The sequence below is a fragment of the Ptychodera flava genome, chromosome 22 (assembly GCF_041260155.1).
Source record: "Ptychodera flava strain L36383 chromosome 22, AS_Pfla_20210202, whole genome shotgun sequence".
Lineage (NCBI taxonomy): Eukaryota > Metazoa > Hemichordata > Enteropneusta > Ptychoderidae > Ptychodera > Ptychodera flava.
Window position 1 is genome coordinate 3,536,518 of NC_091949.1, and position 23,098 is coordinate 3,559,615.

The following is a 23,098-nucleotide window of genomic DNA, read 5'->3' on the forward strand; positions in this document are numbered from 1 at the left end:
AAACTCGTAATCAGGAGAATCAAAAAGGGTCCGTGGCTAATGGCGGCCAAGTAAAATTCTAATATTTCTCGAAATCGACTAAATTAGCTTTTTGGCATAATTTCAGTTTTTGGGGTTAGTTTTAATTCAGATATTGCATTTTTGGTATTCACTATCCAGGATTTGACGCTAGAAAAAGTCGTAATTACGAGATGTTCTCGTATTTTCTTCAAAAAAAATGGCATCACTATGCTTCCATAGATGAGAATCAAAAGCCTCTCAAAATTGTACGGTATTTAGTATGCCAGAATGTGTGCAAAATGATAATGTTGTAGTGTCAATATCTAAGGATTCATATAAAAATTTAATTGTCATCAAGTCACTTGTAGTTGATAACAAATATGATAAAAATAGCCGTCTTTTTGTTCTTATTTGCCATTTTCAATTATGCTGTGGTTCGTGCAAGGGGACTGCTTCAATAATACACAATGCCCCTTGACTGTTCTTTGCAGTAGAGAGGATCAGTGTAAGGACAATTACTGTAAAGTATCGATCTATATCTGTCTAAATAAGAACTTGGATTTTTTATATCTTTGCTAGCAATAATTGGGAAATTTGGAAATCTGTCCGACTTCCTAATATACAGCTGCTCGGCTATGTCGGAGAAACAATGAAATCATACAGAAGAACAGTTCAAATATTTCAGAAGAGATTATGTTGAATGCAAACCCTACATGGGAAAAACTCCATTCTATGCTTGATTTTGAAAAAAATCAACATTAAATTGGTAGGTAGCAATTTATCTGTAGCAATTTATTTGTAATATGGGGATTATCTCAGGGGGCTGGCCGACTTGTCGGAGAGGACATTGATAATTTAAAGGTGCAATCCCTTCACAATTTCTCGGCTCAGTTATTAGTTTTAACCAAGCCTGTATACAACACTACGTTAGGTCAGTTCATAACTTTTCAGGTAGCGATGTTGAACATAGCGTGTAGCGCCATCTGGAGATTAAGTTGAACATCTAAATCGTTTGGTCACATGCAACCTAACAATATACATGTATACTAGCCATATGAAGAGTCATTGTAGTCAGGGAATGAAGACTGTCGAAAGGCACCCTCAAACACTGAGTCGCTAACAATCCATTCAAGATATCGCAACATCATTGAAATTCCCCAGAAACCTATGTTAAGCTGGAATTGGTCGAGACCGAATTATGCGAGTGCAATCAGAGAGAAATAAATATACAAGGCCATACATAAAACGATTTCTTCATTAACGAATGAAACAAAAGTCAACCTATATTCAGTGCATTTGATTCTCCATCAAGCCAGCCCGATATGAAAGAAAACTGCCCACAGAGCACATGGTTTGATCGCCCAATTATATTGTATGTATTTTCGTTCCTCATCATTGACACATATTTTATTTGTTATGTCTAAAATATCATTTCTATGGCAACAGTTTCTAAAAATAGCGCCAAACAACAGCAACATTATTTGATGATGCATAGAATTTCTGTTTCAGAAACTCTTTAAATTTAAACACCTGACAAAGTAAAAAGAAAAAATTACAGCCGACACTGGTCTCTGTTAGGCTGAACACAAGTTGTGACAATGACCAAGTGGAAGTAACTTCACAGAAAAATGTTGAAGCTGCACGATGACTGAATCAATACTGAGTAAAAAAACACTTTCTGTAGATAAAAACACTGAGTTGGAAAGGATAAAAATACGATTGGAACTAATTTGCGATAATTGGATTGTGAAGTAATGCTGTAAATGATTTTTCCTTTTAAGTTAACACTTGTTTTTATGAATGATTTGTAATATTGCAACATTCAGCTAAAGGGCACCTAACATTTTTGAGAAATTTGAAAAAAATGAAGATCCAATTATCCCAAATTAGTTCCAATTATGTTTAAAGAACATGTGTTAGAATTCATCTTCTAAATATTACAGCATGTCTTCACCACAGATAATTATATTCCCCGCTTGATTTACTCAATGATGACAGTCACATCAATGTGGAACATCAATCCGTTTGTTCATATTTTTTATAATTATTTGTCAAAATTAGAAGACTATGCAATTTATTTTTACAAAATTACTGAAGAAAGCATATTTTGTTAAACACAATACATCTTTAGAAAAACACCTGAATTGAATAATTATATCATTATGCTGCTGTACAGAACGACTTTTATGAGGGCATTGTGATTCAATTCAGAGCATGTGTCCGTTTACCCACGATCCTGCACATCGATTTCACCTCAGACAACTTCCTGAGGGGTTAAGTAGTTCAATCTAGTGTGTTTTTCCATGAACAATTGTCGTATCGGCATGACTCTTACGCCGCTCTATGCAAACTGTCGGAAAGTCTTCGTATGTTATGTTTTCTACTTCAGATTGTATTGAGGGTCAAAGATCAAGGGAGTGCTCTGACGGGTTTGCTTCAGAGCTTACGACTCTTTATATGGCAAGTACCAAGACGTAGACTGAACAAAAAACGTTCTTTTTAAGATAATCCAGTTGCCACAAAATCTACGTAGTTGCACTCTTTACAGGGGAAAGTACGCTGAAGGTTACTTTTATTTAGAACGCGATATTATCTTGTGTAAATAAATATTTCTTGAGAATAAAATTTTAAACGTGTTATCAAGACATACCTAATCATATTACCTTTTGCGCATGCTTCACATAAATAGAGCTACAATCAAACGGACACAGTTTATCACCACCGGAAAAACGTTTCGACTCATTTACTTGTCTAAAATGCACCAAATATTGTACTCCTTTTTGACGCAGAGTAGATGTGTAGAAACAGTTTGGTCCTCTTGAAGGCTCAAGCAAGGCTCAGGCACATGTGATATGTTCTTATATTCGAGCAGTTTTGAATTCTATGTTTATACCTCCAGGCCACACATTTTGTAAAATACACACAGATCAGGTTGCTTTACTCGAAGGCGTCAATCACCATTAATGCAATAAGAGCCAGTATCATATGTTAGATAACCCCTGTCATGACATTTCTGAATTTCTTTCAAGGTTTGTATAAGAAGCAAAGTAGCCTCAAGTCGGACAAGCGCAAGGCATTGACATTGACGGGTTAATGATCATATTTCGTTTCGAATATGAAACGTTCCAACTGAATAAGACAACAATATTTAAAAGCAAGACAACTTCTAGTTTTGTTAATGTCTCAGTACCGAAGTGACACATATCTGTGAAACATATCATGACACATCTGAAGAATGATTGTGTTACAACGTCAGTATCACGTGTACACTACATGTTAATGCATGTTACAACGTCAGTATCACGTGGACACTACATGTTAATGCATGTTCCACGACTGACTATTTTAGTATCCCAGGGAAAAAAAATAAACAATATAATTATCAGAAGACAATCGTATAGAATTTCTTCCATTCGTTTCACATACTTCCATCGAAAATGTATCCGCAATTAGATAAATATATGGGTGTGTTATCAAATGTTTTCATGAGTTTCGTAGGGAAAATATCCTGTCAGACGTAGCCAACGGGTAATTCACACTTTGATCAAGAAAACTATCACAGACCACCGACGGTGGATGGAGGGACTGTGCATAGACTAAGAGGATGTCTTTAAGCAAAGTTTTTAAAAAATGTAATCAATCATTATACTCTGTAATTCACCTGAAATAAATACACACTTCATTACCATAATTAATTGTTCTACATCATGACATCACAATATGTTTCAGTTCAACCATAACATAGACTGTTTAAACAGTAATTAATATACACAGGAAAGTTCAAATTGGTAAAGTTAAGATTCCAAGGTATCGTTACGACCTTGTGTAGGAAGATCATGTTAGTTACATATAAGCTGCACGCTGTAGTTTAAGACATCTTCCTTACAATGGTACACAATGCGTGTGACAAGTGACAATGTACACAATGCATGTGACAACTGACAATGGTACACAATGCATGTGACTAGTGACAATGGTACACAATGCATGTGACAACTGACAATGGTACACAATGCATGTGACAACTGACAATGGTATACAATACATGTGACTAGTGACAATAGTACACAATGCATGTGACAAGTGACAATGGTAAACAATGCATGTGACTAGTGACAACGGTACACAATGCATGTGACAACTGACAATGGTACACAATGCATGTGACTAGTGACAACGGTACACAATGCATGTGACAACTGACAATGGTACACAATGCATGTGACTAGTGACAACGGTACACAATGCATGTGACAACTGACAATTTATCAATTTTCCAGACTTCAGCACGTATCTAATATGTGTATGAAATCCGAAGAACCACAATTATGCGCTTAATGACCTACATTTGCTTTAAAATGAAAGACAGAGGGGGGAGGGAGGGAGGGAGGGAAACGCTCTGAAGAGAGCAGAACGCAATCGAGGGCACCAACGGTCTCAGATACGGAAGACCAAGTCGAAGACACCGATAAAAAGTAAAGTGCACTGTGAGACAGGTTGGCACAAGCGAGCAGAATAGATAGACACAGTTACTTAATGACACAGATAATTGAAATTACAGAGTCGATCTATTTTTTATTTTCATATCAAACAGAAAGGGACACCGAGAGGGGTTTACGGGCCAGGTTGACATACAGACACGGACATGGAGGAGGGTGACTGACCAGGTAGACATACAGACAGAGGCACGGAGGAGGGTGACTGACCAGGTAGACATACAGACAGAGGCACGGAGGAGGGTGACTGACCAGGTAGACATACAGACAGAGGCACGGAGGAGGGTGACTGACCAGGTAGACATACAGACAGAGACATGGAGGTTTACGGGCCAGGTAGACATACAAACAGAGCTACGAAGGAGGGTGACAGGCCAGGTAGACATACAGACAGAGGCACGGAGGAGGGTGACTGACCAGGTAGACATACAGACAGGGGCACGGTGGCGGGTGACTGACTAGGTAGACATACAGACAGGGGCACGGAGGAGGGTGACTGACCAGGTAGACATACAGACAGAGATATGGAGGGTGACTGACCAGGTAGACATACAAACAGAGACATGGAGGTTGACGAGTCAGGTAGATATACAAACGGAGCTACGAAGGAGGGTGACAGGCCAGGTAGACATACAGACAGAGGCACGAAGGAGGGTGACGGGCCAGGTAGACATACAGACAGGGGCACGGTGGCGGATGACTGACCAGGTAGACATACAGATAGAGGCATAGAGAGGGTGACTGACCAGGTAGACATACAGACAGGGGCACGGTGGCGGGTGACTGACCAGGTAGACATACAGACAGAGGCATAGAGGAGGATGACGGGCCAGGTAAACGTTGATGTAGACAAATAAAAGAGACAGGCGCTGTGTCTATACATATGCGTTTCACTTTCTGGTTGGAAGACGATCACAAGGTGGCAGTAGTACTCGAAACGACGAAATATCTTCGACCGACGCATAATTTCACTTCTTACCCTTTCGCTGTCCACCATCAAACCGAGCCATGTACTTATATAAGAGGACAGCCACAAATGACAAGTTTATTGTATGGTTTAGAATGGACATGTTGCCGATTCGCACATCGGATATCTCTAATATGTATTTCACTTACTGTCAAACTAAGCAGTTTTAATGCACCGGCGTACATTATTGCGCTGCATTGGATGTCGTAAGCTCTCCTTATTCAATGAAGTTTATTCCCATCAATTCTAGAGACATACTAACATTATTGACGCGTCCTGGTTATGACAAATACGAGGAGAAAATGACTGATGAAGACACGCCATAGATAATAATCATACCTAGAGTTATAAATCCGTTGCGTTTTCAAGATGGCGGTATAGTGAAGTCTGAGCGCCAAGACTACTTCCGTTGTCGTTGAATGATATTTTACTGAAGAATATCAGGAAATTAACTCAGTTCATGAAGAAAGACAAACTAACAAAGCAATGTAGGTACATACGTTCATGCACCACTGACACACGCTAGACACGCCTACCTACTTGTGTACATTCAAAACGCAAACAAACTTTGAGGTAGAAAATAAGTTGCAAAGGATATTTGACATCACCTCACATACCTACATCTCAATGCATCTTGTTTTCTCCAACAAACCTCCAAACAACTTGTCAAATGTCATTACAGTAAATATTTACAATACATTGTGACATGGAAATCGCAAAGTTATGATGTATCTTGAAACACCTTGTGATTATGTCAAATACCACAGTCATGTTTTTTCTTTGCGTGACCTTGTCATCTTTGAAAGCATACAATTCATTTATACAATTTGAAAATTGATGTTTCGTTAAGTACGTCATTCTATTTGATCGATGATCGACAAACGAATCAATATAAGATCGACTGAACGATTCTGCACAACACATTCTCCATGCAAAAATTAGCCACTCACTTCCGACATCACATCAAGAATTTACCTGCCGAGAAAATGGAATTACCCACGGCCGTTCCTGTTGGCCAGTTACACTGTACGATTCCAAATGGAAATCTTATTATCGACGATATACTCCATCAGAAGATATGCGGTACGAGCAGTTGCCTTGGTGTGTTTGTTCGATCTAAAGTCAACACACTTCATGTATTCATCTATGCGACAATCTCATCCCGATTGTCAGTTGAAAATTTGGACTGAAATTGTGACAAGGATTCAACACAGAAACTGGATTTCATGTGACTGCTTCTGGAATTCGCCGTAACGATATTTGTCAAAATAGATGTACATATGGCTGACGGTAATGTATGATCTTTAATTGTATTTCGGTGTTTTATTTTAGATGAAACTTGTATGGCAGAAACAATGCAATTTTCAATCTACACTGTCTTCACAGCTATGAGAGGTACACAAAGTAATACGCCTGTTAAATCACGTTGTGTTTCATTCATCGTTGACAATTTTCCAATGCAAACTTAATCTGAATGAGATTAATAGGTACTGTACAACATATGATGTATGTATATTGTCATTAGCACGGTAGATGTTCCTCCTAGGAGAAATATGAGCCTGGGGAAGTAATAGTGGGTGTTTGTTCGCATCGATATTACCCTTACGACTTACTGATTTATTTTAATAACGTGGATGTCGTATGTGTCAGGAACATCTGACGCCCAAGGCTTACGTATGGTTAGAGAGCCTATTACAGGGCTTTATATGTCTACTAGTCAGTCATTTCAGAGAGAATACATGCTCTGAAAGAAATATCGTAGATAAAAGTTGATCGATTACACAGAGACATGTCAACAAGGCTAGGTGACCTGACCTAAGCTTGAGTTTTTTCTCAGCCGCAAATATTTAACGACAATTGGAGTGTCATATTTAACAAACCGTCTCTAGAAGGTCTGCGATACAATATTGTGACGCAATTGAAATGATGAGGAGCATAATAAAGAGTAATAACAGTGTATTCAAATTGTCAAACTTGAATAAATAAGTCACCTGTCAATAATTTTCATAACTAAAGGATCATACAAATGATAGTCAAACATCGTCTTCGAGTCGACCTCATAAAAATCTGTAAGCAATACTCGTCGTTGTAAAATTGATCCCGATACCGCTATCTCTTCAGAAAATCAAAGTAAGCCATGCTCTTAGTATGTCACATTAAGCAACGGATGTGCTTCAACGACCTATGATCTTCCTGAACATTAATAATGCAGCCGTCTTTGTCAAATGCAAATTATTGTACAAGTATCTCGCCTTGTGTTTTGTCGACGTCCGTTCCCATTTCCCTGTTCGTGGTCGAATACGACAAAATTCCACCCAGTATTCCTTGCAGCAGCGTTAGCGTAAATTGTAAACGTTGTCTGTAGTTTTTGGTTAATAAATCGTGAATATTGTCACGAAAATTCTTATAAATATGAAATCGTTTAAATCACCTTTTGGTTCTTTTATTTATTTCAGATTAACCCTAACTAAGACAGTCAATTCTTGAAAAAGCGAGAATCGCGAACTGAATTTTAAACACTTTTCCATGATATGTTTGCAAGCATCGACGAGAAATATAATAAGATGGAAGTTGGGAGGGTGGTGCAGATGATGAATAGAATAAGATGGAAGTTGGGAGGGTGGTGCAGATGATGAAAGTCTTGAGAGGAAGACTCAAGCTGTCCTGTAGATCGTCCCATTTCATTTCATCCTATCCATGTCAGCAGCCATGAATATCAAATAGCTGCCCTGCTGCCAAACGCGTTCCCGTGTTTAATATTGCATATCCTTCAATTCCTAGGCTGACAATCTTTGGCATTATCAGATATTTAAATGTGTTACGGCTCGGGTAGTTCTTCACTTCATTACGAAGACTGCAGAATTAAATGTGATGTTTTCTCGAGCGTGCACTTTCATTTCATTCTGACAAAGTAAATTTTATAAGCGGGTAGAAAAACCGACGACATTTGTCCCCAAGCAAAGCCAAGCTGCGGGAGAGAATTGATGTCATAGGTGCATTAGAGTAAATAGAAAACAGTATTACTATCGCTCTTCCACTATAACTAGATTTCTACGATAGAGAAAGATTTCGTATTATTCTATTTCGCACGAATAACTGAAAATTAACTTGTTCTGAAAGCAATTATACATTCTCCATCGAAATGTTGGTCCAGGCACACACCGATCTCAGAGGATTTGTGACGTATGCTTCTCGACTGCAAATTGAAACTTATCCGGCGGGGTTTTAGGATCACACAATGAAAGCAAAGATAGTCCTGCTCGAGAATTTGTCTTATGTGAGATGAGTTTCACATGTGCTTCAGGTATGACCGTCAAGTCTTACTTATATCTCAACATTAACAGGGTAAATATATACATAATTTCATGAGATCCTAACGATAAAAAAACCGAGATTTTTTTTTGAAAGCTGTGAAACGGTATATCAGGTTGTGTTTAGACAGTTGAAATGCTTCTTCAGTGAGATTTTAATCATAATGATTGCACGAATTGATACCACATTTCCCCCACAAAGGCACATTTCCAAACAAAACATAGTTTTAGGTCCCCAACATACACGAAAACAGCTAGTACAATTACAGTTCCCTTAAAATAAGACTAATAGAACAAGAAAACATTCAATATGCATTTACTGAGTTTATTCAAACTTTTTTTTGTGATAAATTTCTTCAATATTTTAGGCATATTAAAGCTATACATTACCGAGTTTGATATCGAAAAGCGATTCTTCAACCCATTTTACGGCACCTGGATAGTCCCTATCATACTTGATAGGCAAGACATCTGAGATATTCATTCAATAGAATAGTCCCTATCATACTTGATAGGCAAGACATCTGAGATATTCATTCAATAGAATAGTCCCTATCATACTTGATAGGCTAGACATCTGAGATATTCATTTAATAGAATAAAGGTCAATACACGATGAAATTTATTTTTTAACTTTTATGTATCCACGAGGTGAATTTAAGCAGATAGATGATTGTGCTTGGAGATGTTTCTGTGACACTTAGGTTTTCAACTTTGCTTACGTCTTGAAACTGGTGTCATAATCACTGTTTGATTGAATTAATTAATTACCCAATTAAATTATCAAATGTGTCCCCAGCGTCTTCGAAGCGTGTTGTATCTTGAATACGCATCGTCTTCAAGTTAATTGAAGATTCTTGTGGTTTATGTGATGAAAGATGGCGTCCATTAAGGGAAGCGATGGGGTTATTTGACTTCAATGTAACATGTTTTATGTCTGAAGTACATCTTCTTAACCTTGACGATTTTTGAAGGCTCATCCGGCCCTCATCCGTGTCTGCAATGATATGACTTATTTTGACAGCCGAACTCAACTCTTCAAATTGTTTAGATCACGTGATATCCGGTAAGATCCAATGATTCATGTCATCTGCTAGATGGCATTAATGTGTGCATAATTATGATGCAATCATCTTCAGTTCAATTACCACTGACATAAATAATATCTTCTCCATTATGCATTCTAATGGTAAATGACACTTCAATTCCTTTTCGACGATTGAAGCTCTGTGTGTACAAATGTGTGAGTGATAAATTGATAATATTAAGTGCCATATGCCAATGAAAACACAACTTGGCACGTATATGCCCTATTTATTCATTCGTTCAGTATTCTTCTTCATTGGATTTAAGATGTATGTTTACGTATGTACGTGTGCCTACATGCTACAAGAAACCTTTCTCGTTTGTGTGTTCTGTCAATATGGACCGATTTACCTCTCCTTGTGTTTTGAGAACCTGTTCTGTTTTTGTTATTCGAGTTGGTGTTCTCACAATGTATTCAACTTAGCCATAGCGCTTAGCCATAGCGCAATTACTATTTAAACTGTACCGCACGAACCTTAAAAATACGCGATAGTTTCAGAGAATGGCTATAAATTACCATGAAACCTGTAACCTGTCTTACATAAAAAGTTGCATTGCATAAATTTACAGGAAATTTAGCCAGTCTGAAAATTGACCCATAAATATTTCCCTGTTTTTGTCGGTTTGCTTATTTGGTATTTATGAGATTTATGATATCAAAGAGCAATGAAACCATCGTAAAATCATATTACCATCAAATAAGATTTTGCGCAAATGTCTACATTTGTGCTTTGATAAGTTGAGCAGTAATTGTCATTTGGGTCCATGGCATACTAGTCGTATTCAAACCTTCAGGCAATCCACAATTTAAGATGTTAGTGCCGTCGAGTGAACTTCGGGTGGTTGTATTGTTAGGATTCCGTCTGCCCAGGAAAGCACAATAGCACACTGTAGCTTTGATATTACAAGATAAGTTACTTCGTTTCGCAATATTATGTAATATCACCGCCATGCACTATCTTCTTTTGATTTCAATATGTCTGTAACCATTTTTCATGCATGTCTGGGTTGATTATTCAAATTTGCGAAAAGGGAACGTGGGTTTTGATGCACATGTGAATGTAGATTTTCTTAGTGGTCAATCTAACGTGATTGCCAAGCGACCTTTTTGTGTTAAATTTTACCATGTATGAAGCAATTCAATTTCCAGTCAAACAGGGAGACATTCATTGTCCGGTCAAACAGGGAGACATTCATTGTCCAGTCAAACAGGGAGACATTCATTGTCCGGTCAAACAGGGAGACATTCATTGTCCGGTCAAAAGGGAGACATTCATTGTCCAATCAAAACAGATTGTCTCTACTCTCGATCTTAGATATTCTTAACCAACCTTTGCAAGCGAGTCTTGCCTTCACATGTGCAAGCATATCGTTACGTCATCAAAATCAAAACAAGTACCGCTAATATTGGAGAAATAAAATACGGCACGGTGGAGGATGTACGATGTTCCCTCTGGATAGACCGTGGACGTAACAGTAAATACACCTATGAAGAGACTAGTCCCCTATTACTTGTCCTTTGTTAAGCTTCTACGTAGTGATTATATACTGCAAAAACGTGCGTCGTTAGCGTGCAATAAGGGCGTGTTTCGAGTAAATACGGCCCGACGAAGCCGAGGTGGTATTGAGTTTGCAGAGCCTGACACCTGCGGCCAGGTTCTAGATTTGACATACCGAGACGATGAAAGAGACCCCCAAACCCACCGCCTTAGGAAATGGCAACATACATGAACATCTGCCTTACCTTAAGGATGCCACCATCTGAGTATCCATTGCAAACAAACAAAATTGCAGTGCTGTACCACCAAAGAAATAGTATCTATACATTAGACCCACGAGAGTTACAACAGATTCAGCGACCAAAGAAGTGTCAAGATGCCTACATTTCCACGATTACAACACCATCTCGAATCACGACACGTGACATTTAAAAGAAATAGCATTGCGGAAGCAAATTTCCTAGTTAGAGGTTCCATGATTGCCTATGAAATGTCATCTGTAATCATATGATAGTACATAAGGCATATATATCGAGGCATGTCCAAGGCCCCCCTAAAAAACAGTGCTCGGCTACCGAATATGGCCATCCATCAAGTATGCCTGAACTGCTTTCGCTCAAATTAGCGGGTAGAAGCACAATGTAATTTTATGTACATGTGCTAAATAATTTGTATGAGGGTAATATCTGTTGCTATAGTGAACACAATTATATCAGTTTGTTTCAAGATATGATAAAACAGATGTCGAGAAGCCAATTTTAAAGATATGCTGAGCCAGTTCTCAAGTATGCCTGAACCGATGTTGATCAAACTTAGTATGAGGGCGGGCAAGTGTGACTCAAATATAGAAATCAATTTTCCAGTTTAGATGCTCTTTGCCATCACTTAGAACATTCTTGAACCACGTTTTCTCGAATTTTGAAGAAGCGTATAACGTACTATGCAGTTTATGTCAATTTATATCACAATATGATACAAACTTTGTCACGGTGTACATAATTTTCAGAATTTCTGACATTGTGCGTAAAGTGATGTTTTTAATGGACACGATTACTAGGTTTCTCTTGCTCTCAATTTTATTCCACGTGACAACAAATTAACTTTGTCCATTTGCCTAGAATTTTTTGTTCAAGAGTATTTATTCAACATAAAATAATGATTTCCCATGCATATGCTAATATGTTTATGTATCATTGAAATATTAAACAAATTTGGTTGTAAGTTTTTATGAAAGATCCCATAGTGCTATCATTCTGTCATTAAAGGGAGAGCTACTGAAACTTTTGATTTTTTTTTCTTAAATGTCAGCTTCAGTTTCTTGTTCTACTCCTCAAAGTACACTGAGTTACACATTGTTGAGCTTGTCAACTCAGTTTGTGCATGTGCAGACTGCATCGGTATTGTTACTGCATTGTTATTGTTAACGAGTGAATTCTGGTCCGGACTAAAAATTCAAATATAAACGATAACAGTAGATAACGTTGAGACACTGTGTTGAGTTGATCTATCAACATGCTTTTGGGAATGGAACAAAAACTTGCAATTGACAAACAAAACAAAAGTAGCAGGAAAAGTCGTTAAAAGTTACCGCTACTGTCCCTTTAAGTTGACTTTTCCTAGAAGTAATAAGTTATATGTGTGCCAGTTACTTGTAAGGTTGCTTCAATGACTTAATCCTGTCACGTACACTTGCACATCTGTATGTTTGTTAAATTTGTTTCATGTCAAAATCCAAGACGTCTAATTTCCTTTCACCCTTTTCTAAGACCTGTTATTCGTACATCCCTCGACCAATTTCTTATCGAGCTGACTTAGAATAGGCATTTTCAGATATCTGCGGGGATTCTGTTATCGACCATGATTTATTTGGCGATTTTGCTATTAGACGGAGCTCATTACAGACTGTGGGGCACATTGTCACATACACCAGTCTCTGAAAATATAATAATGATCAGTAAACTGACTGCCTCCTTTCTCCATTTCCTAAGAATGGAATAACACACGATACATCATTACTGGTCACACTCTGTTAACGCCATCATAGCTGACATCACAGTATACTAAATACACTGCCAGTGGCACACAAACATAATCGCCAGAACTTTTCGGATATAATATAATGGCGTATCTATTGACGCTGATGATTTAGCAAAAACGAGGTAATAAAGTGATTCTGTTTAATGGCCTTATTTGAGTACGCGTATCAATATTTTGAAATATCCTTCTTAAAAGATGTTGAATGGTGAAACGCACTTCTGGCACGATCATAGTATACGCATGAAATTCAGACAGACAGACAGAGACGCAGACACATTATAGACAGAGGGAGGACAGACGGACGAACAGACAGATACAAACATGCAGCAAGGTAACCAGATATGGTCACCAGACTGTTGGTTTGGCCAAACAGAAGAAGTTTTGTTTAGATAAAAAAAACAATGCATGACTGTTACATGCCGTAATGGTCTAAAACGGACAATCTATGGAGAAGACCGTGACTGAGCTTGCATCATTTAAATCTATGGCCATGCAAATGACAATGACACTACTGAAGATCACTGAACATAAACCGGTGGATTAGAACTAAAAGGCCTCTACTGGGTGGCCTCTAGCCATATTTTGTATCAGTAACCCTACTCTAAGGACTCCCAAGGCTACTAGGGATTAACACACAACATTGCCTATGTCCACTATCTCCAAGGCAGCGTCCCACCAAAATGATTTTGGTACATCTTGTAGTGATCCTGACCATAGGCACCGGGTGTAAAAAGTTCATTATAATCCTAAAGCCCACAGGTATTGTCGTCATTGAACTCATAGTGTATTTGTTAACTAAAGGAATCAATATTTGACCAAGAATGTACATAGATAAATGTACAATACATGCCATAAGTTTCAAGTCCGTTTTCAACTCCGCGGCATTTCTGAAGGTTGACTTGAGAGTAACTGACCTTATTTCAGTTGAGATAATAATATTCCCCTAATTACCTGCCAGTTAATATCAAATCTTCGAAAGGAACGTACGAATATATGGAACCCTCTTAATAACTATCATCCTAACACATCAGTCTTTTATATTTATCGAAATGTTTGTATAAGTCTTTTTCCCGCGAAATCTTGGAGAGAAAGTAAACATTTTGAAGTTTGAGGGGTGTGTATTGATTGATGCACATAACACATAAGCTGACATAATCATTGTTTTCCATCGATATATACTAACAAAACTCTAATAATTATTTTTGCAAAATAAATTGCCAATGAAACGTCAAAATAATTTCATTTCCCGTTAGTTAATTGGATATATTAAAATAAATCACAAGTATTGTGTATAGTGTATTCAAGGTAAGCAAAACAATATTGCAAACCTGCAAACGGTCCTGTAATTGCAATGTTTTACTTGTACTTTTAAGGTAGAATGCGGCTCGGAGAAAGATATTCGGGCTGTCAAATTTGTTCAACACTTTTCTTGCCTACCACTCGTGGGGGCTCATTTTAATGCTGCTAACGTAAGAAAAATTTTTACCTTCTTCCTTTTTCGCAAAAAGGAAAATTTTAATTTGCCCATAGAGTTAACTTCAAATATTGGTATATATCAGGTAATTTGTTTCTATAGTACCAAACTTTGCACGGAAACTCCTGAATTTTATTTTTGATATAGTAAGAGAATGCTTGAAATTTTCATTTCGGAAAGTTTGAGCGAAACTTTAAGTCTTCCACTTTCGAGGCGCATAATACTAGTCCCTTAAAGGATCAGTCAAGGTAGTTAGATCACAAGACAGACAGTAGCTATAACTCTTGATGATGTTATTTTTCAGTATTTTTTTAATGACAACATCAGTTTCTTGTTCTACTCTTCGAAGCATGTTGAGACACACAGTATTGAGGTTGTAAACACAGCCTAACACGATTGGAACTAATGCGGGAGAATTTTCTCTTCATATTGTGTGAATTTCTCAAAAGTGTTAGGTGCCCTATAGCTGAATGTTTGGATATTACAAATTACTCAGAAAACAAATGTATAACTTTAAAAGAAAAGGAGATAAGTTTACATTTGTAGATTAAACCGACATTACTTCACTATCCAATTATCCAAAATTAGTTCTTGTGGTTTCCCTACACTGTCTGCATAGAATCCCTAAACTGTAATTTAATGTCAAGTATTGAGCATATCAACACAACCTATATGAGTATAATCTTCATTGTTATTGTTGAAAATTGTATTCAAGTCCGGACTAGAATTCATTTGTAAACTATAAACAATGATCACTACACACATACAAGCTGTGTTGACAAAAAGAATACTCGAAATTTCAGCATGACAAACGGATTAGGGTCAGATAGGGTAGTTGATATACAGAATTAGAATACTGAAAAAACTTGCCACAAGTTACAGCTTATGTCCCTTTAACATGCATTACATAGAGACCCTTATATTGCCAGAGTATTTTTGAAATCATCGTTGCTCTAGCACATCTCTAAATGGCATTTCGTATGTTCGTAAAGACAGTATGACATAGTTGAAGATAATGCTACGCTCTGCTCGGTTATCAAATTCTCTGTCTTAACATTGTATATAAATCATCGCCTGACTTTACTTGTCAACTTCAGACTTTAGGAAAACAGGTATTCTTCAACTCAGTCTTTGTAAGAACACAAAGAGACATCTATAAGACCATAAAACAGCGAACACTTGTCACTTACACTCTCCATACGGAAAATACAACGCAAATACAAAGCCTGAAATTCAAGCGTTGCTTGTCAAAACCTATTACACAGACGTTATAGTTGTCGGACTTACTTTACTGAATCGAATCACACACCATTTCTTTCCATTACCCAATACTCATCGAAACAGCCTCGTCCAAACTCTGTGTTGTGATACGTTCATTTACGGTAACGTTGTATACATCATTTTGACGCTGATACATGCAAAGAGGAAGTTACAGTTTGACAGTTTCCAAAACTGTTCACCGGTTAACAGTTTGGAGCAACTGTTGACAGGGGAAATTCTGAAAGCGCCGTCTACGTATGCACACCTTCTAGCAGGCTTAAAGGAGATGGTAGCGTCGTTGGTGACGACGATGTGAATATAACTGAGGACGTTTTTGATTTTTCGGCGTGTAAATTGGCCTACGGTCTCGTAAAACAGACTGTTTTTGGGCGACTGTCAGGCCCTCTAGCAACAAACATATGCTGTTACCCTTGTGGCCAGTCAATGCGTATACTATCTCATTATCGTTTTTGTCGTCACTGTACCATACGTATTTAAGATATTCAGAACTGGACGCAAAAGCGACACAGTAACGGGGTTTATTGGTCAATACATTGATTTTTTTATCCAATTCAGCCATTTAAGACACGATATTAATGTGATCTGTATTTCGTATAATAGGCAACCATCTCCCACAACTGTCAGTGGAGTATGTGATCTCATGACGGCAAATAATATTAGGTATCGGTAGGTTTCAAACCCACAACCTTCATTTTGTAATTGTTCTCTACAATAATTGTGCTGCCGACTTGCAAATATGAAGTCTAACAAATTGCAAACTTTTCGTGTTCAGTTACCGTTGTCAGTGACGTGGTCAAGCAGTTTAAATATAGTAAGTGTATTTATCATTTGATTAGGGCCAGGATGTCACCGAAAAGCAGCATGTATGTTAAAGAGCACTTAATTAATCTAAGAGTTTTTCCTTGAAGTGTAACAGTGTCTCCGGATGGCTGACATGTATTCAATTACAGCACCTATGCCCTAGAACTGACACTAAGTTATACACAAACGGTCTGTGTATGTCGACTAAATCAGCTACAGTGAATCCTGATTTTGAACAAAGCTACCTCAAGAGATATCTAAACTGATGTCCATAGCAACACACTGAGTTGAATAAAACCCTCAGCAGTCAGTTTATAAAATAGCATCATTAAGTAGGCATTAAAAATTGGAAGTCGTCAAGATTCTATAACTTTGTCTAAAACTAGCCAAAAATGTAACAGAGCGGTTACTGATTTTTCAATTAGAAGTCTTTGATGTAGAATAGGAAAGTTAAATGATGGTTGGAGGGTCGTTTTACCCAAATGCGCAGTCAAGACAGGGTATCTGATTGGTGCGGGATTTATTATTATTTTGTTTAACTACACTTTATATAAAGAGGGTAATTGACTACAATACAGTAATTGTAATTTCCATGAGAGGGGCCCCCCGAGTAAAGAGGAAAAAAATACACAAAAAAATTGTCAAATTAACAAAAATATACATATGAAATGGGTTTAAAAACAACTATTCAGAAGATTGTCGATATTTACCGATAATGGATGTCCAACGTTAGTTCAGTGAAGAATCAGGGTCATTCGCCAAAAAAACCCCCCGAAACCATTTAGATCCCCAATAAAGGCAATACAACGGCATGCACGTAAACACCATCGGAAAACCATTAATTATTCAGATCATTGGTACAGGGACCGATCTTCTGAGGAAGTACAGATAATTGTGCATAATAACAAAAGAGGCGTTGAAAACGATCTCCTTTAGATGTGGTTTTTTCAATACCCGTAGCATAATGATGCTTATGTGAACTGTCAACTAACAATAAACAGTGTGGAAAGGCATTGGCGACAGATTACCCACCTAGTGATTTTTCAGAAAGTGAAATCGTAAGACGGTAAATGACATATTCCATAGCTGCTTCCCTATCTTGGTTGACTTTGCTATGCGCACTAATTCATTAGCATTAGCCTTCCAAAGTAGCAAAGGGTCCTGTTTGTTATACACGCAACATCAGTGTCGATTGTAATAGTACGTAAGAACTGGGTCTATTGATCGCAGTGTCAAGAAACGTTACTATGGAGTCCCATCAGAGATGCGTGGTCACTCAGGCAGTGATGTACACGTCTGGTCTGTGTGCTTGCAGTGCCTCACTTGAATTTTCCTTTGCTTTAATGTAAAGATTAGCATGGTCACGTCTGTAGACCTGGCATAACATTTCCTTGCTAATTTGCTTTAGCTTTAGGTAAAGCAATACTCTGAGGTCTGGCTAAAGTAATTCTCTGACACAACTTCATAAAAGTCTAAATATATGCAATATTTTCAGTTTTTTTGCAGTCTTATTTTATATGTGCAGTATTATCTGAGATATACTGTATCAATACTAATCAAGTCTTCAGCAGTCATTGTCAGTGTTTGATTTTCACCTTAGCATTTTAGTGACAACTTAAAATCTGTCACAGAGTCAAGTATTTCATTTGCATAACCAGTCGAACATTCAGTCATTTTTGCAAGCCATGTTGAGCTGTTGAAAGAATACTGAAAATTGTCTAGCTAATTTACTGGACGTTCAACATATTCAAGTGGCGAACTTCGTCAGTCGGCGCGTATTTAAGTGTTATTCAATACAATACGCAGATAGTGTAGAGCTTTCTCTACTGATTACCGGGCATTTGTCCCTCGCAACCACAGAGAAAAATGAATCACTATGCGACCGTCTCTATCTTAGAAATGGTCACCATAAAGAGGAAACTATTTATTGACTGTGTACTTTACGTTATTCAAAGGACTTCAAGGAAAGTCCATTTATCACCCAGTTTTTATCATTTGATGAAGTAAAATCCGCAAACTTTATATTTGCCGTGGAGAACAAAACTAAATGTATGCTACTTTTTACAACCCAGGCAAGACGATGTGACGTCTAATGCTAATTTCACAATGTTTTGAACATGCTACTACAGTTTCCCCTATGGTGTGTACAAGTACAAACACCAAGTCTGAACTTCATCTATACTCGTTATTATTTTTTTCGCCATTTCAAGAACTAACAAAAACATGATGTCACATTTCCCGTGTGTCTGCAGCATTACATCGGGATTGTCGACTTGAACATAAAATAAAAGATAAAAGATAAATATCACCTTTAGCAGTACAGCAAGTCAGTGAAGTTTGATTGATATGCTTAAAAATCAATTTGATTCATCTTCTAAACCATTGCTCTCAATGGCTGTACGCTGACATTCGTATAACCATGTTAGACAAACCGATGATGTAATTGCTTCTCTGTAGGGTTTTACGGTCATGCAGACTGTTTAAAGTGCATGCGTTCACTCAACATCTTGACTAAACAAAATATAAGCCATGCTGTCAGACACACTTGCTTTGCTGTATTATCTGATTTCACCGAACGTCGACGTGTTCAAGCCCTTTAACTCACCTGGTATTGTTATGCTTTGTGACACTACATTATACATGATTCCTTTTATCATCTAATTACCTAGCAAATCGCTATAATTCACGCCAAGGCGATGAACCTTCAACATGCTACTCACGCAGGCTATTGACGCGGATCAGGAATGGCTAAGTCGAATTTTGAGCTGGTGCTATCGTTTGACATATGCAATGAGACGTATTTTCCGTAGATTTTATCGATTTTTATTCATTTCAGAACGGTTACCATCGGAACAGATCGGGAGTGGCGATAGAAAAACAATACAACGGTCATGGTTAGGAAGAGTTTGTCGTGCATTAAGGCTATTAGCATTCAACTTCTCTTTAAGGCAGTAAATCGTGTCATTCCATCGCATTGCATAATATCCTAGAATTTATAGGCGCTACAAGGTGTTACGTTTATGAGACTACAGTCAGCCTCTCCAAGCAATCTTCCGGTTTCCATGGCAACTGTACAGGATTCAAGGACTGGACTCAGTAAATGTAATCATTCAAAGTAAAATTTATGATACAGTTTACGTATAACTGACTAATATGTTCTTGATTCAGTGACAAGGTTTTCAACGTTTACTTGCCGAAAATGAACGTTTCCACCCTTTCAACGTTAATACTATTCAATGATAAGTTGATAAATTGAAGGGAATAGAAACACTGACAAAACCGTTGCGTACAGCGTTTGAAGCATGCTACGCTCTAAGCAGCTGTAAAATAAAGCCATCTTTCTCCTGCAAGCTCAGATAATTAAAGATGTAGACGATAAAAATCGCTTATATTTCCGTAAGGCTACCTTGTTATCACAATATTGCCCATATTAATGAACAAAGTACATTGAAATCTTGAAAAATTCCCTGTCTTATAAAGATTTCATTACAAGTTTTGCCATGTGAACTAACCGTCGGAGATTTATCGTTTTTCCGATGTGCTTAATGAGCATGCGCTGAGTGGTGCAATTTCGCTCTTTCTTTATCCAATGGTAATGTTTTAGCTGGAGCCGGGAGCTGCAAATATATATATATATATATATATATATATATATATATATATATATATATATATATATATATATATATATATATATATATATATATATATACACTAATAGCTTACCTATAGTTATGAAATAACGGCACATAACCTATTTGCATCATGTCAGTGTTTTTTACTATGTTGGTAATAAAAATTCGGTTATCAACCTTGAACTACAGGCAATCGGCTTCCGCCGTGCGTATTAAAGAAAGCTTGCTTTCAACGTCAAATTCAAGAACATAATGACGGAAGTAGCAGAATGTAAAATGAGGGAGAAATTTAACAGTGCATTGAAGAGAATTTACCAAAGTGAATAATCGCAGATATTTTCGTCAACTTGGCGATTGTAACTTCTGTATAGATGTTGTTCAGCGACTCATGGCGTCATTTGATATGTTGAGATTGACATTCCAATTTCAAGTGTTTATTTCGATCACAAGTGTCATGTTATTTTTCCGGGTGACGTATGGGCTGCACACGGTCAGAAATTTACTAAATTATTGCCGTTATTCGTCTTTGAATGTGATCCAAAATTCTCACCTTGGGAAGATTCATATCATGCTAAATGGAAGTAAGTTTCTACCTGGGCGAACTTTTCGATTCTTTCAATTATTTTATATAATGGTATCATCTCCAGATTATTTTGTCCAATAAAATGAATGGTGACAACGAAGACGCTGGTAACTATACGTTGATGTACAAAATACTGCATTTTATTTTAATACCTGTAGACTGTGTTTTCCTTTTCAATTATCAAACTCTCATTACTCTTGACCCTTGTATTTCTTTTCGTGACCTACTTAAGACAAATACAGGTGGCACGATGAATGACGATCGTGGTATTAGCAGTTGCAACACATGTTTTCACAGGTCAACAATTTCAACGGTGATTGCTAGTGATTTATTTGGTTATAGCCGCTTGCAAACTGGTTATATCATGCTTAATAGGTCAGTTTATGTCAAAGTCAATTTATAAATCAAGTTATTACTGACATACAACTACACAGTGCAAGTACAGCTCCCTTATGTGTTGTCATCGAAACCGATCAGCTATGAGATCGATATGGTTGTATCGTGGCACTGCAATTGCCATACATGAGTTGACTCAACACTTGACATGTTTACATGAAGCTAGGTGGTACATGTAGAGTTTGACTATTCGCTATCAACGGCACTAGCGTCATTTGAAGGCTATCGGCATTCGTAAAGACTTCAATAATCAGCCGACTCGGTATGAAGTCAGCGAAATACCAAATAAGTGTACAAGCATGTTCGTTGCAAAAATGATAATGAGAAGTTTTTTAAACTCCGATACACAAACAGACAACCGACAGCACGCCAAATTTGTAGTCGTCGTGGGTATATTAAATTTTAATTCAAAAACCTTGAACTTGTAGCTTACACTCATAAATGTATCTGCTGACATTTAATAAACCGAGGATTATCATTACCTTTGCATTTCTTTATATCAGTGGTGGAGATGTTTAAAATCAATGTTTCATTACAAACGACTCAATGCGGGTATATCATATTTTCGAGGCACTATATTTCCAGATGAGACTTTATTGCTGGAAAAAAAGACTCTGCAAAAGATATTCATAAATTATATCTCTGTGGCGCAAAAAAAAATGGAAATCCAATGATAGCTGGAGGGTAGTGGGCTTGAAATGTCAACTTAAGATTCCGTAGTAGGCCACTAAATTATTCGTAATATTTCGATTATCAGACGATTTTTCTTTTCACAGGATATTTCCCAGGCGGAGACCTCAAAACGGATAGATGACTTGCACTAGTATGTTCGGAACAACTGATGGCATTGTGATTGACGGCGCTTTCTGACTGATCAAATGCATGCATGTGATTGTAGCCTGCAGTATTTTTCTAGAGCTGTCATGTTATTGCAGATGGTCTGTTGTTAGTAACCTTTTTTGGTACGGCTTTATTCTGAATGCATATTTCAAGGTTCTTGAACACGACAAACGGCCGTCGTAAACTTCGACACGTAGTTTGTGCGTGATATAGCCAATACATATACATATCCACCATAATGGAGTCATTTTCTCTGTCTTGTGCGTACATGCTCGCAATATAAGCCTATGAGAGTTCTGGATAACCCCGTGTGACCCACCGACCTGGCTAGCAACAACATTTGAGTGTGCAAGTACGGTTGCGCGCGCACACACAAACACATACACACACATGAATGAATACACACGATCTTTTACATTTTACAGCCCTTTGCATTTTGGTGGAGGACGAGTGATTATTTTCTTTACCTATACAGATTAGGAAATTATTAAATGCGTATACAGTCCGAAAGATGTTTTCTGCGTTACAATATAAGTTGAATCACACCATGAGCCGCAATTGCAACCTGCAAACTATCAACGAAAGGCCAGTACAAATGTCTATCAATGACCAACTATTATGCTTGTACGTTTGGACAACGTATTTCAGTTTTATTGTACGCTGCATGTTTTACTTAAGTTTCATTCCAATAT

The 23,098-nt window shown here is 37.5% G+C and overlaps 1 protein-coding gene across 1 annotated transcript in view; it reads left to right on the forward strand.

The window, feature by feature from the left end:
• The first annotated feature begins 6,477 nt into the window (after window positions 1-6,477).
• Window positions 6,478-23,098, forward strand: part of LOC139122476 (synaptotagmin-15-like) — a 95,073-nt gene continuing 78,452 nt past the window's right edge. Inside the window, exon 1 of the mRNA XM_070687873.1 lies at window positions 6,478-6,753. Coding sequence (XP_070543974.1) covers window positions 6,744-6,753 — 10 coding nt within the window. The 5' untranslated portion in view covers window positions 6,478-6,743. The remainder of the gene's footprint in view (window positions 6,754-23,098) is intronic.